The sequence below is a fragment of the Pezoporus wallicus genome, unplaced genomic scaffold (genome assembly GCF_028554395.1).
Source record: "Pezoporus wallicus isolate ANWC-B61680 ecotype Strahan unplaced genomic scaffold, APGP_CSIRO_Pwel_v1 contig_8341, whole genome shotgun sequence".
Lineage (NCBI taxonomy): Eukaryota > Metazoa > Chordata > Aves > Psittaciformes > Psittacidae > Pezoporus > Pezoporus wallicus.
The window spans coordinates 626,927-640,296 of NW_026638083.1; the positions used below are offsets into that span (position 1 = coordinate 626,927).

A 13,370-nucleotide genomic window follows, 5' to 3' on the forward strand; every position below is an offset into this window, starting at 1 on the left:
CATTTTCCAAAAAGAGTGATGTTTGGGTTTTGGCGTGAGTTTTTTTTCTCTTGCTTGAGTTATTTTATACTGCACCAGCATTGTATTTACCAGCTTATTTTTTTCCTCATTACTGACCATGGTGTTTTGTTGTTTAGTTTCTTCTTTTGTAACCATTTAACCGATACTTCTATTAACTTACCTTCATTTGATGGTTGTATGTATAACCCTTAGTGTACTGGTTTATTTAAAGGGGAAGAATATCCCTGGTCTCAACACAGTAGTTTTGGTTAAAAAGCTACTTCATACTGATACTGGCATTTCTGTATGAGACAGGGAACACTGATATGGGTCACCTTTATATAACACATGTCAGGAAGCATCAAAACCCTAGGGACAGCTGCAGCTGAGGGTGATCACAATGCAGGATGGGCAAAGAGCAACGAGGCATAGCCCAGCAGACGAGCTAGGTGGCTGAGCTGGAGTGCTGACTGCAACAGATCCTTACGACTGTCTGGTGGCCGCCAGACAAAACCAAGGTAACAGGTCTAAGGTCAGCCAAGGAAATCTAGACAATAATTCAGGGCTGGATACAGGTACAGCTACACAACTGAATGCTGAGGTCTGAGCTTACGTAGGACTCTTGCGGCAGAGGGCATGAGTGGAAGGCTGTGGTGGAAGCACCTCAAGTACTCAGATGAGTACTAGAAACACTCCTCATCTACCCAAACATCTCTTTGATAACTGCGAATAAATCTTCCAGGACTTTTTGCATAAAGGTTTACCGTATTTTGTACTTGTTACTTGAATAAGCATGATACGATTTCTCCTACCCAGCCTCTCTGGGGAGCAAATGGGACATAAAAGTTATCTCAGATAGGATATTCTCTCTCCTGTCTTTTTAGCTGACTAGCTTCTTCAGCCAAGAGGTTGGCTCCCACAGTGATTTTCAATTTAGAGGTCTTTTTAAGCCAAACTTCCAATCTTTTTATTCCCTACTGCAGACCAACTCTAACTCTACAAAGTTAGTTGTTAAATTACACCAGAAATTGTCCAAACCTTCCTGAAAACCTCCTGTAAAACATGTTTAATAAAATTGTTGGGTACCTGTTCTTGATCCTGTTTCCCAACTCCAACATGGCATGTTTCAAAATCTCTCTCACTGCAATTTTAGAGGCAATGTAAGCTTTGTTTTCAGCAGACTGCACTTCATCTCTCCTTCGTTTCTTTGTGAGAAGTCTCCAGTCCCCTTTATGGCCCTACTGGGGCTTGTAATTCTTTCTAGCCATCCTTTGCTGCCTTTTTAGCCACTTTGGTTTCTGTGACCAACAGTGCAAAAGGTTCTATCATCACTCTGCAAGAGCACCATCCCACAGCCCCTCTTTCTGCCTTCTTTTCTTTGACTTTTTCATCCCTGGGCACCAGACACATACAATGGGCCTGGGACTCCATTCCAGGTCTTGCCAGGCTGGCTGCTGTCGCTGCGGTGATGGCTCACCTGGATGGGCTTTCCAGGATGGACATTCCTGCTCCTCATGTGCTCTGGATACCAGTCCTCAGTGAGCTGCGGGCTCTGGATCACGCTTTGCGGCGCGTTTTGGCCCAGGCCACGGTTTAATTCCCAAACTGGGACGCAAGGCGCCATGGCAGTCACAGACACAGCTCCCCCTCCACGCCCGGCTGCTGGAGGGCAGTGTCCCACTCAACCCCATTCCCGGCGATCCTGCTCAGTGTGGCTCTTGGCTGCCTTTTAGCCGACTTTTAGTCGCCTTTAAGGCGCAGAGCGCGGCTGAGGAGCGCTGCTCCCCGCCAGGCGCAGGACACCCGCCTGAGGCACCCTGAGGCGGGAAGGGGGGACAGGAGGGTCCCCGCACGCGCGCCGAGCGTGCGTTGCCAGGCCAACACGGCGGGGCGCGCGCCGGGCTCCACGGCGCCAGCCGGCAGCTGGCCCCGCCCGCGAGGCTCCCGCCGGACTACAGCTCCCAGCAGCTCCCGCTCCGCGCCGTGACTCGGCTGAGGCGACGGCGGCGCTGGGCGGGATGGAGTGAGGGGGCGAGCGGCGGAGAGAGCGCAGCCCACCGAGCCCCGACCCCCTCCCCCTTGCCTCTCTCTGGTCCGGGTCTATGCGGCCCCCCAGAGACCATGGGATCCAGGATCAAGTGAGTGCCCCTCGGAGCTCTCCAGTCCCGCTCGCAGGCCCTCAGGAAAGCGGGAGGGCTCTGGAGAGCGAGAAGGGGACTTCCCCGCCCTCCGTCCAGCTCCGTGTGAGGCCGCGCGGGCGAGACCCCGGCCCAGCCTGAAGGCCTCGGGGTAGGGCGAGGAAGAGGGGGAGAAAGAAAGGGGGAAAGTGCTTCTCACCCCGCCAGGCCAGCTGGCAGGCCGGGGAGGGAGGAGGCGGCGGGGCAGAGGGCCTCACTCCCCAACTGCCTGGGCGGGGAGTCCCCACGCCGTCGGGGGGGGGGGAAGTCGCTTCCCGCCTTCAAACCGCACACTGGGTTGTTGTCGCTCCCGTTCTCCCTATCTTCAGCTCTCCGTGTGGCAGCGGATAGGGGCAGGCTGTGAGGGCAGGTTGAGTGTTATCGGTGCAGGCCTTGAGGAGGATTGGGGCTGCTGGAGTGGGAAAGTCTTCGTGGCCAGCACCGGTGAACTCTGTTTTGGGGTGTGGTGGGTTGAGAGAGTTCAAAGCCTCCTTGCCTAGAGTGCGCCGAAGGAAAGATGGATAGTCTAGCTAGGATATCTTGAAAGTGTGTTGGCAAGGGGATTTGGGGGGAGAAAAGTGGTGCAAGAGGCTAATGTGTTGGGCCTGTGGATGCATGCCCTCAATATTTTTTCAATTTTCATAAAGCTGGGGGCTGATTTGTTGGTAAGCCCTGCTAGTATGTTTGGTATTGTTACATTAACGATCTCAGTTTGTTCATGTGCCATTCCAGGGGAATTCTGTTCCTCTGAGATAGGTAGAGGTGTAATAAAGCTATCACCAAGCAGGGAGTGCTGACATCTTTGTGCATGAAAGGTGTGATAGAGTGGAGAGACCCAGTTAGATTGTATTTTATTCAGCAGTTTCAGTAGGTGCTGTTGAGCAATTGCTTTTCCTTCTTCAATACAGCATTCTTCAAGATTACACAGGGCTTTAACTTTTCACCTCTTGTTTAACTCGAACATGAGACTGGAGGAGACATAGTTTGTAGCAGCTTTAGTGTGATGACACATCTTCATGTTCGCAAGCCCACAGGCTGAATAGACATAAGTGTGTGTCTATCCAGTCAGGTGTTTTAGGAAGACGTAAGTGGATAATGAGTGCTTGTAGTGATACCACTGAGATGATTGGTTGGTTCTGGAAAGCAATCTTCCTTCTTCAGGAGACACTGTGGGGATAACTTTTGCGCTTTTCTGGTGTATGGGTTCTCAGCTGTTGCTACAGTAAATGACAGAGAAGCTAGTTAAACTCTTAGCTTACATTGAACTACAGGTAAAATCTAAAATGTGTAACTATTTTGACAGCAGAGCAGGCAGTGTCTGTAACTTGCACTTTCAGATCATAGTAGTGGTCCCCATTGCTTGGGTCACTTCAAGATTATGATCTGAAATGATGTATCATGATGACCTTACCTTAAAGCTATTAAAAGGCTGATGCTCACTTAACATGTAGTTTTTGTGTACTTACTGAATCCACAAGCTATGCTTGCCATTTTGGGGGTTTTGGTTGCTAATTCGACCTTTAATGGCTTTGCATATGCTTTGTTGAATGTGAATGTAATTACTCAGATGAGACACTTCAGCTGAAAGCCTTCGGGTGGGTGTTAGTGAGATGTAGCAGTTAGAAGTATCTGTTACAGCCAGTGGACTTCAGGACTTTTGCTGTGCAAAGTCTTTCAGTGTGAACATGTCTTTGTCACCAGGAAAAAGACAGGTGATAACGCTATATAAACATAACTTTTCGTTCCTCTTGGACTTTGTGAGAAAGAATTTTGACCAGTGTGTGATTAAACAAGACTTTGTCTTGAGCAACAAGTAATAAATTGCCTTTTTGCACTTTGGACAGAACTTTGTGCCCATGTAGAGTAAGGACAGTATTTCCAAACAATCTTGAAATGTATAAAGAATGAGTGAGCCTATATGAGTAAGAGGCTTTTCTGATCTGCTCTTCTGAGCTGGATGTTTAATCCAGCAAAGGTTTTCAAGTTGATAAGTAGTTCCTTTATTGGGGCAGGTGGGAGCATGAATGAGAGAACTCTTTTATGATTGGGTATGCTCAGGTATGCCCCCTTTGGTGGTGTCACCAGTATGTTGTAGCCCTAGCAAAAATCCAGTAGTCAGATCTGTTGCTTGTTGCTGTTGATTGATAATTATGAGAGATATTAAACTCCTTGGCACATGATCACTTGCACACGCTGTCTGCATGAAACCTGGACATATGTGTCAGTTAGATTTTTGATGGATTTTTAGTAATGAGTCATTTGAATGAAAGATCGCTTAGAGAAAATTATCAGTAGCTGCATCAGACTGACGTGAAAGAAATCAAGAGATTGCCAGCAGTCCTGTAAACTTTTGGCTTGTGTATAGCCGCAGGCGACAAAAAGGTAAATTGAGTGTTGGATGACACTATTGGGTTAAGCTTCATGTTGGAGCATGTCATACGGTATGTGCAAGGCACTCTGTGCCAGTGAGGTAATGTAAAATAGGCATGGAGTTAACCTGGCTGCTAGTGCTTCTTGGTAGCCTTCAGTACTCAAGATGTTACGAGAGAGAGAGAGGAAGAAAGGATTCTTTTTTTAATGTGTTAATATCAGTCTGTTTAGCAGAGTTGCATTGCATCCTGAAGAAATTTGACGTGTTCCTTTCCAGAGGTAGTTGTATTTCAGTGATGATAGAAGAGATCCCTCATATTAATTTGGGAATCCTTTCAGATATTTAACATGAAGTTTGCTATATACTGAAATGTAGTATTATCTACCAAGGGAATACCAGGCAGAATAACTTAAATGTATGGAAATGAATCACAGTTTGAGGTGCAGTTTCTGAATTGAATTAGCAGTTACAGCTTTCTGCTAATAATTTTTTTCTGCAAGAGTTGAGCAACTGAGTCTTGTTACGAGACAGCTAATTATCAGGCAGTGTCAGGCTCTTCTCTCATGCCTCAATTTTTAAGTAGAATGATACTTTCTGTCATAAGTGCTATAGATACTGTAAATGGTACATATCTCTATGTAAAATAGAAGTTCTTATGGATTGCTTTGATACTAAAGCTACTTCTGCATCAAAGAGATTTTAAGTAATTATACACAAATTTATCACAAATGCATTTTTTTCTCGTAGAACTGCTTCCTAAATTTATATTTAGAAAAAAATCCTTAAATTATCCAGTTATCAAATATATGGGCTACTATGTATTTTTGTACACATTTTGTACATATATATTTTTTAATTGCATCTGTATGTTCACTTGATGACTGACCATGGATCTTTAAGTGATTATTGTGAGGAAAGAAAACTTTGTGTGTTTGTGTTTAAGGGTATAGTGCTGTGGATGATATCTGTGGGTTGAGGTCTTAATACAATGCACAGGTGCTATCAGATGCAGGTTATTTTAATAGTCAACAAAATGGACTGCAAAATATACATATTCTTATGCATGTTCATGCTATATTTGCAAACTGTATGAAGTCTCATAGTGACTTGTTGCCTTAATTCCACTGCAAAATTATAGAATACACAGAATTCAACAATGACTTCATTCTCATGCTGAGGTGTTGGCTGCTTGAATGCAGCCTTTAATACTAAGTTTCTGACTTGGCAAAGTTACTTTAATTTTGCTGTTCATAGAAATAAGTGGACGCTTGTCATGGAATATTAAAATATAAAATATGATGTCTTTTTGTCTGAAATTTTTGGTATATAGTATGTGCTCTTGCCAGCTGTGTTATATAGTGTTTTTACAAAAAAAATTTGAACAAAGACTCTAGCATAATACTAAAAAGGTGTTTGTTATTTTATCCATTAGCTGTAAGAAGATTATAAAATTCATAAACTTTTAATTAAGGAGATAGGGTGCTAAAAATAAAAACATGAACAAGGAGGGTAAGATAAGGCTGCACGGCAGTATACATGTAAGGAAAAACACATTTCTGGTGTTACATGGCTGTCATTTCATCCTCATCCTGTACCATGATTTTAGGAATGTAGCTGAGAATCTCCATATTCAAAGCAGAATATATGCAGCAACTCTTAAGTAGCACAGACAGAATTATGCAAGTTTGTTTTATGATTTAAAATAATAGTTGGTTTATTGATTTTGGATTTCTCAGAACCTATGAGTATAGTTATCTGAAAAATGGATATTTAAATCAGATGGGAACTGGTGGCAAATTAAATTAACGTTCATTGAATTGTGAACCATTGTTGCTCCTGAGAGATGCTCTGTAAAACTGCAGAGCATGATCCTGTGCTACTGAAACCAACAGTAGCTTTTCTCTCGGTTTAAATAGGTGTGGGGTTTGGCTTAGAGCCACTTGAGTTATACTAAATGGGCCTGTGGCATGGTTAGAAATGTTTTATTTAATCCCTTTTGGTGTTAAAGTAGGATTAAAAATAATAGAAATTCTCTGAAAAGTAGGCTGAAGTCCTTGACATGTTTATATGTTTGGTTTGAGGTGCTGGGTAAGATGAGTTTTATTTTTTAAATGATTATTCAGGTAGGAATTCTAGCATGTATATATATATATGGGATTTGTCATAATTTTCATCCTTAACTGTAAGGAGGCTAACAAAATTCACAAGTTAATTATGCCTCAGCCATTTTCTAATGTTAGATAGTTTACATTAACACCTAGGAGACAATATTATCACTGTACAAGCAGCCATAAATTTAGAGCAGCAATTATGCAATTTTCATTCGTGGTTTTAACCAGAAAGTCTAAGAATAAAGTGTCACATCTTGAGACTTACAAAATCTTTATTTCAGTAACTAAACAATTACAGCCCAATGTGTGATTCTCTTTAATCTCATAAAAAATTTTGGAGTAGCTAAAATTGTTAGAGTCAGCAATTTGACTCAAAATATGCATGCTTATATAATCACCTGCTGCCTTTACATGGTTCTTATGAAATGTAATTCCAGAGCTTCACTTCTGGAGTTATATTAGTGAAAACTGGAACTGTACGCTTAATGTTTTGTTGTTTTCAAATCTCAAACTCATTAAGTTTTAGCTTTATCATTAGCTTTTAACTTTTATTACTGGTGTATTTATAACTGTGGAGCAGAATAAGTCTCCAGCTTCATTTACATTTTGTAGCTGAATTTGGTATAATTTTTGACTATCACACCTGTTTCCTTATTTCATGTGCATGTGGAAGCTCTCTGGATTTAAGATTCTGGAGTCTCATGAGGTGAAACCTTGTGCATTTGCAACGTTCTTCAGCATGGCCTTTTTTTGACAAAGAAGTAGAAATATTTTGACAGGTATTAAAGGGTGGAGCTGTCTTCACCCTAAATACAGCAGCTGAAGTTTTCCAGTAATGTATGCATAAAATGACTTTGCATCCTCGACTGCAGCTTCCTTTTTTCTCTTCTGTCCTGAGCAAATGGGTGTCATGAAACCAAACTCAAGGGTCACAGTAATGATAATGTGAATCTGTGTTGTTTGTCCTGTGTTGGACAATGCAACTGTTTTCAGTTTGGTGAAAAGGGTATTCAGGATTCCTTTGTCTTTTAAATCCCTGTATTTAGCACATAAGTGATTTATTTTCTTATTTGAAAGTAAAGGTGAAATAAAAAGAACTTGCTTTTGCAAGTTGGTCATGTAATCAGAATTACTGTTGTGGCTAAAAGCTGAAATAAGTGTTGTTTTTCTGTCTGAGTAGCATTCTGAAATGTGATATAGAAGGCATGGGTTTATTTTTCTGGCAAAGCTCTGAACCATAGGCCTGTGATATTTTAGTATCTAGAAATGCAGACTAGTCACAACAATGACTTAAAGGTTGTGTGTGCTTGATTTCTATTGTTCTTACCTGTCTTTCTCTGTAGAAGTTTGTTAGACACCCTGTTCATACCAACTCATCTGAGTTGTCAGTTGTATCTTGTTACAGACTAGTAAGGCAGAAAGATTTGATGTGAAACCATCACAGACGATAGGTCCAGAAATTTAGTTTATTCTGAGATATGCATTGTTAGAACCCTTTTTACTGTGTAGTTGAAAGTACACTTGGAAAAAAAACTTAATGTGCTAAACACTGGGTTTTTTTTTTTTTTCCTTTCAGGCAAAATCCGGACACTACCTTTGAAGTGTACGCAGAAGTCACCTACTCGGGAATCAGTTGCATTGGGAAAGGTATTGTTTTGCACTGTAATTCTATCTATTTATTGGCTAAACCTATTCTTAAGAACCATGGACTTTGAAATAATGAGGCATATTTAATACTGTGCTGTTCTAGCTTTTAAAGATCCCTTAATCACTGGTTCTGTGGGATCTTTCACATTTAGGACTAACAAGGAGAAGTTTTTGTCTCCGTCCCTGGTTATGGGCAGTTTTCTTTGACTGTTTTGCCTTTTTTATTTGTCTTTTAAAATAGAAATAACTCTTGGTTCATTAAGTTGAAAAAATAAATGTATTTCAGACTTGTATTTGCTGCTCATAGGAGGAATGGGTAGTTTTAAAACAAAAAATACTCTCAAATTTCTTGTGCGGAATTTACATTTGCTTCCTCTTTCTTACTTGCTACAGAAGTACTTTTATCTGTTCCCAGGATTTTTCTCTCGATCAGATGCTTTTATCTAGAAATAAGGCATGAATACAGCATATGATTTGGTTATCTATTTTTACCAGACATTGTTATTAATCCATAATTATGCAAGTATTTTTTTGAATATTATTTCTGGCAAGTATTCCTGTGTTTGTGCTAGAGAAGTCTCATAACTGCTGAAATCAACATGTAAATATACCTTTGAATTTTTGATGGTGCTTCTTTCTAAATCTGAGGGATTTGGTCAAATAAGCAGGAAAACCAAAGGCTGAAACTTATAATCTCAGAATTTAGTTTAAGATGCTGTTTTGTGAGATCAGTCTCTAGAATGTTATGAAAAGGGGTGGAGTAAAAATTAAACCATGATGATGAGTCAACAGATACTGAAGTAATATTTCTTTTATGAAGTTATCATGTGTATATTGTACATATGTCTATCCAGTAGAAAGGATTTTTGTGTTTTCTCAACTGGAAAGCCACTTACCTCCTTTTATATTTGTATTTGTTACAATCGACGAAAGTAGAATAGCTGCTACTCTTTCCTTTACTGCCAAGGCCTCCATAGGAGTTGTAACTGGAATACAGTCTTGGCTTCTCCTACTGCTATATGCCATGAAGACTATTTGATGTAACTGCAGGAGCCTTTTTAATAACTAGTCTTTGTTTCTGCACATCTGACCTGGATTCTAGTGCCAGAAAATCCGAACAAATTTGACCATAAACATTACATTGTACAGTACTAGTGTCTGGGTATAATCTTCTCTTTGAAGTTTGTTTGCATCCCCCTGGAGGGATTAGTTCCCTGCTGTGGGAAGGTGGGTTAAAAAGCAAGGAAACTACTTTACAGGTTTTTAATTGGAGAATTTAGTATACATTTTGTTCTATAAACCAACTGATTTTGTGGGAGTTTCTCTTGGTTGGGATTTTAGGTTTGTTGTATGCACTTGTAGGTGCAAAATCATAAGAAAATGTTTTTAGTGAGTAAAAAAATGTTCTAGTAATTGCTTTTATAACTAGCATATTCTGAAGTTGATTCTCCCTGAATAATTTTTTAAAAGATCTTTCCCAACCAATTGTTATATATTTAAGAACCACTCATTATTTTCAGATTTGGGTATCCCCAGATATTCTGTCATATTCTAAATGAAAGCTGTGGTTTGGTTCTCCTCATTGTCAGCTGTCCTTAACAGCCATTCAGTATCCTGGGCAAAGGACCATTCTGGAAATACAAACCTAGAGACCTCCATGTGGTCTTTTCTAATTCTTGGTAGAAAACCAAGAATATGTATCAACTTTTGGGCTGTTTTTTTTTGCAGTCAGTGAATGTATGTTACATGGCAAGCAGCAGTTATTATTAAGAAAAGCAAAATGTATAAAAGGTGTATAAGGAGAAAATTATTAGTTTTTTAAAAAAACCTATTTCTTCCCATGTAATGGATCCCAAAATTAATCAGGACAGCTGGTTTTGAAGTTTGTGTGCTGTTCATCACTGACAGTGCTCTTAATTCTTGTATCAGTCTTCTGGCACGGTTTTGAGGAGAATGAATTGCTCCAAAGCTGTGACAGCCCTTGTGTGGGAGATTGTGTGGCTTGTGGGATGGTAAAACATGCCTCTTGTTGTATTCAGAAGTTTGTGTAGCTGTGGTTGTTAAACCCCAGCCGGCAGCTGAGCACCACGCAGCTGCTCACTCCTCCCTGCTGGGATGGGGGAAGAATCAGAAGAGTGAAAGTATGAAAGTAGCAAAGGATGTTTTCCATGTGTCTGTTAAATATCAACTGAAATTAACATCTTTAGTTCACTTCATGTTGCTGTAAGGGGAGATACTCGTGTTATTTACTATTTATAATTGTACATTCAAGTAGTTTTACTGCTCCCGTAATTGTTAATAATCTTGGCTTATATGTTTATTTGGTTAATTACTTTTGAAATTAATGAAAGCAGCATTATCCATTGACTATCGTATAGAATCATAGAATCATTTAAGTTGGAAAACTCCTTTAAGATCATGGAGTCCAACTGCTAACCCAGCACTGCCAAATCCACCTCTAAACCATGTCCCTAAGTACCACATTTGCATGTCTTTTAAACACCTCCAGGGATGGTGACTCCATCATTTCCCTGAACAGCCTGTTCCAATGCTTGATACAGAAGGCTCCCTCTTGCTTACCAAGATAGTGGACTGCAGAAGGTAAAAATCTGTTCTGGGCTTCAAGAAAGACTTCAGTAAACTGGAACAAGTTCAATGGAGGGCCACCAAGATGGTGAGTGAGCTAGAGTACTTGCACCATGAGGAGAGGTTCAGAATGCTGGGCTTGTTTAACCTGGAGAAGACTTCAGGGAATCTGAAGAGTAGCCTTCCATACCTAGGAGGAATTCATCAAGATTAGATATCCAGGCTCCTTAAGATAGTGTGTGGCAGGACAAGAGGCAATAACAGACTGAATCAAGAGGCGTTTGAATTGAGTATTAGGAATGTGTTCATCATGAGGACAGTCAAGAATTGGACCATGTCACTCACAGAGTTTGTGCAATCTCCATCCTTGGAGGTTTTCAAGACCGAGCTGGATCGCAGCCTGAACAACCTGATCTGACCTTATGCCTGGCCCTCCTTGAGCAGGAGGTTGGACTAGAGACCTCCCAGAGGTTCCTTCCAGCCTGAATTATCTGATGATCATAAGATCTGATTCCTAGAAACAAAAGCTTCAGGAACATCTGGAGGATGTTTTGTGTTCTTAATAGGGTATGAAGAGAAAAACTTCAGTGAAACCAAAGAAGTTGAAAAAGCAAACAGTGTTTTATTCCAGTCCAGGCAGAACTCTTCCAAACCACAATGAAATGTGTGAACTGTGGAAGGAAATGATCCCTAGATCACCCCAGCTGTGGTCTCTCTGTCCTTTCCCCTCTAGATTGTTTAGAAATAATGATCATCTGTGCACAGCATTGGTGATTTGTGTTTTTCTGGCACATGAAGTCTTTGGTACATTATACAATTCCAGCATTCAGTTGTATCTAAAAGCTGTGGTTTCTGCTTTTTCTCTGTTTTGTCCATAGACCTTCTTTGGGGACTTACAGATTTATTTCCTTTTTTTTTTTTTTTTTTTTACTGGGTCACTTTACGTTAATGTGTATCTTTGTTTTGAGAACTGTGAAGCAAGATATCTGCAGTTGTGACCGGCAGCATTAAGATGAGCATTTGTTATTAAGAAGGTATTTCCTTGAGGAAAAAGACAATTGCCAAACCATTTTTTTCACGTTATGATTGTGATTTCCATGGAAGCTGGGAATTCCCCTTAGCTAACTGAATCTAAGTTAGTGGTGTGGTTTGTTTGTGTTTTTTTTTTTTTCCTTTAAAAGAATATTTGACTTCCTAAAATTGAATAAAAATACAAAACTGCTTTCTTCAGTTTGTTCCCACTTTTTTTTTTGAGGGGGAGGGGCTGTCTGGGATTCAGAATTTCTTCAGTTAGTATTTCAGTAATGCTTTCATTCATGTTCTAATTTTCAGTTTCATCAAATAGCACTGTTCTCTTGTCCATATCCTCCTATAATAACATGGTGATGTGTTCTCACCAAACATCTAGGGCAGCAAAACTTAATAGAAAGAACGGAGTCTGCATCTCTACAGTGACAGTACATGGAACTTATCTAGGGAGAAATCTGTGGTGTGTGTGTCAAGTCTTAAGTATGTCAAGCATAGGAACTTTGCAAGTCCAGTGCTTTTCACCAACTCCCACATACTTTGTGGAAGAGAGGAAAAAGTAGTCATGGTTTTATTTTTAAAATAGGATATTATTGTAGGGAAAATATTGACTAAAACTTAGAGTGTTCTCTGATTCTTTCAGGTGAGTGCTGGGTAACGACTTGTGACTCAGAGGAAAAGGTGCAGTTCCAAGGTTAATGCAGAAACCTGGCTAATAGGCTGACTTAGGCTAAATAGTTTTAACAGGTGCCTTTCCTGCAGTGGTATAACTGGATGGAGTAAGTTGCTAATACTGTACACATGGGCATGACTAAGTCAACTCTTAGAGTATGTCTGTTTCAGCTTTGGCTTTCAACCACTCTAGTTGAATAGAAAGATTGTTAGGACTTAAAAAAAAAAAAAGGATAACTAGGACAAATTCCAATTCACATATAGGGCTTTAATGTTCTATAGCCTATGTGATGGGTTTCTGTCTTTGCTGTTATGCTTTTATTGCTCTGTAGTTCCTGCAGTAGGAGAAGTTCTAGCTTTCCTTGTCACTTTGATACAAGGAGGCCATCTGCCAGTCTGGGTGTATTCCTTTTAAAAAAACACAGCCAAACAAAAAAACTTTAGAGATTCTAGAGGTTTCATTGTTAGAACTTGACCTTCAGGAATTTAATAGAATAGAGCCTCAAAAATTGCAAATAGAGGGGAATAATAATATCATTTATTGCCCAGAAGATACCAGTAGTATAGTCTGGATGTAATCTATAATTGCATTAGTTTTGCCTTTCTGCTGTGATACTTAAGTAACTTCATGTAAAGGAAAGGAAAATGCATTTTATGAGGTTGTCCTTCTAATGGAGGGCTTGGGTATTTATCATGGCATTTCGTAGTAAAACTTCACAGAAATTGAGGTAGTGAATTACAAAGAACTTGTATTGTTTCTTGGACTAGTTAAAATTGCTT

At 40.2% G+C, this 13,370-nt stretch overlaps 1 protein-coding gene across 6 annotated transcripts in view; it reads left to right on the top strand.

The window, feature by feature from the left end:
* The first annotated feature begins 1,961 nt into the window (after positions 1 to 1,961).
* Positions 1,962 to 13,370, top strand: part of DENND1A (DENN domain containing 1A) — a 189,734-nt gene continuing 178,325 nt past the window's right edge. For 4 of the 6 annotated variants that reach the window (XM_057408995.1, XM_057408996.1, XM_057408994.1 and 1 more), the window contains exons 1-2: positions 1,963 to 2,138; positions 8,236 to 8,306. In XM_057408995.1, the coding sequence (XP_057264978.1) occupies positions 2,122 to 2,138; positions 8,236 to 8,306 (88 nt within the window). In that variant the 5' untranslated portion in view covers positions 1,963 to 2,121. Of the gene's footprint in view, positions 2,139 to 8,235; positions 8,307 to 13,370 lie in introns of all 6 variants that reach the window. The other 2 variants (XM_057408991.1, XM_057408993.1) reach the window with 1 other exon arrangement.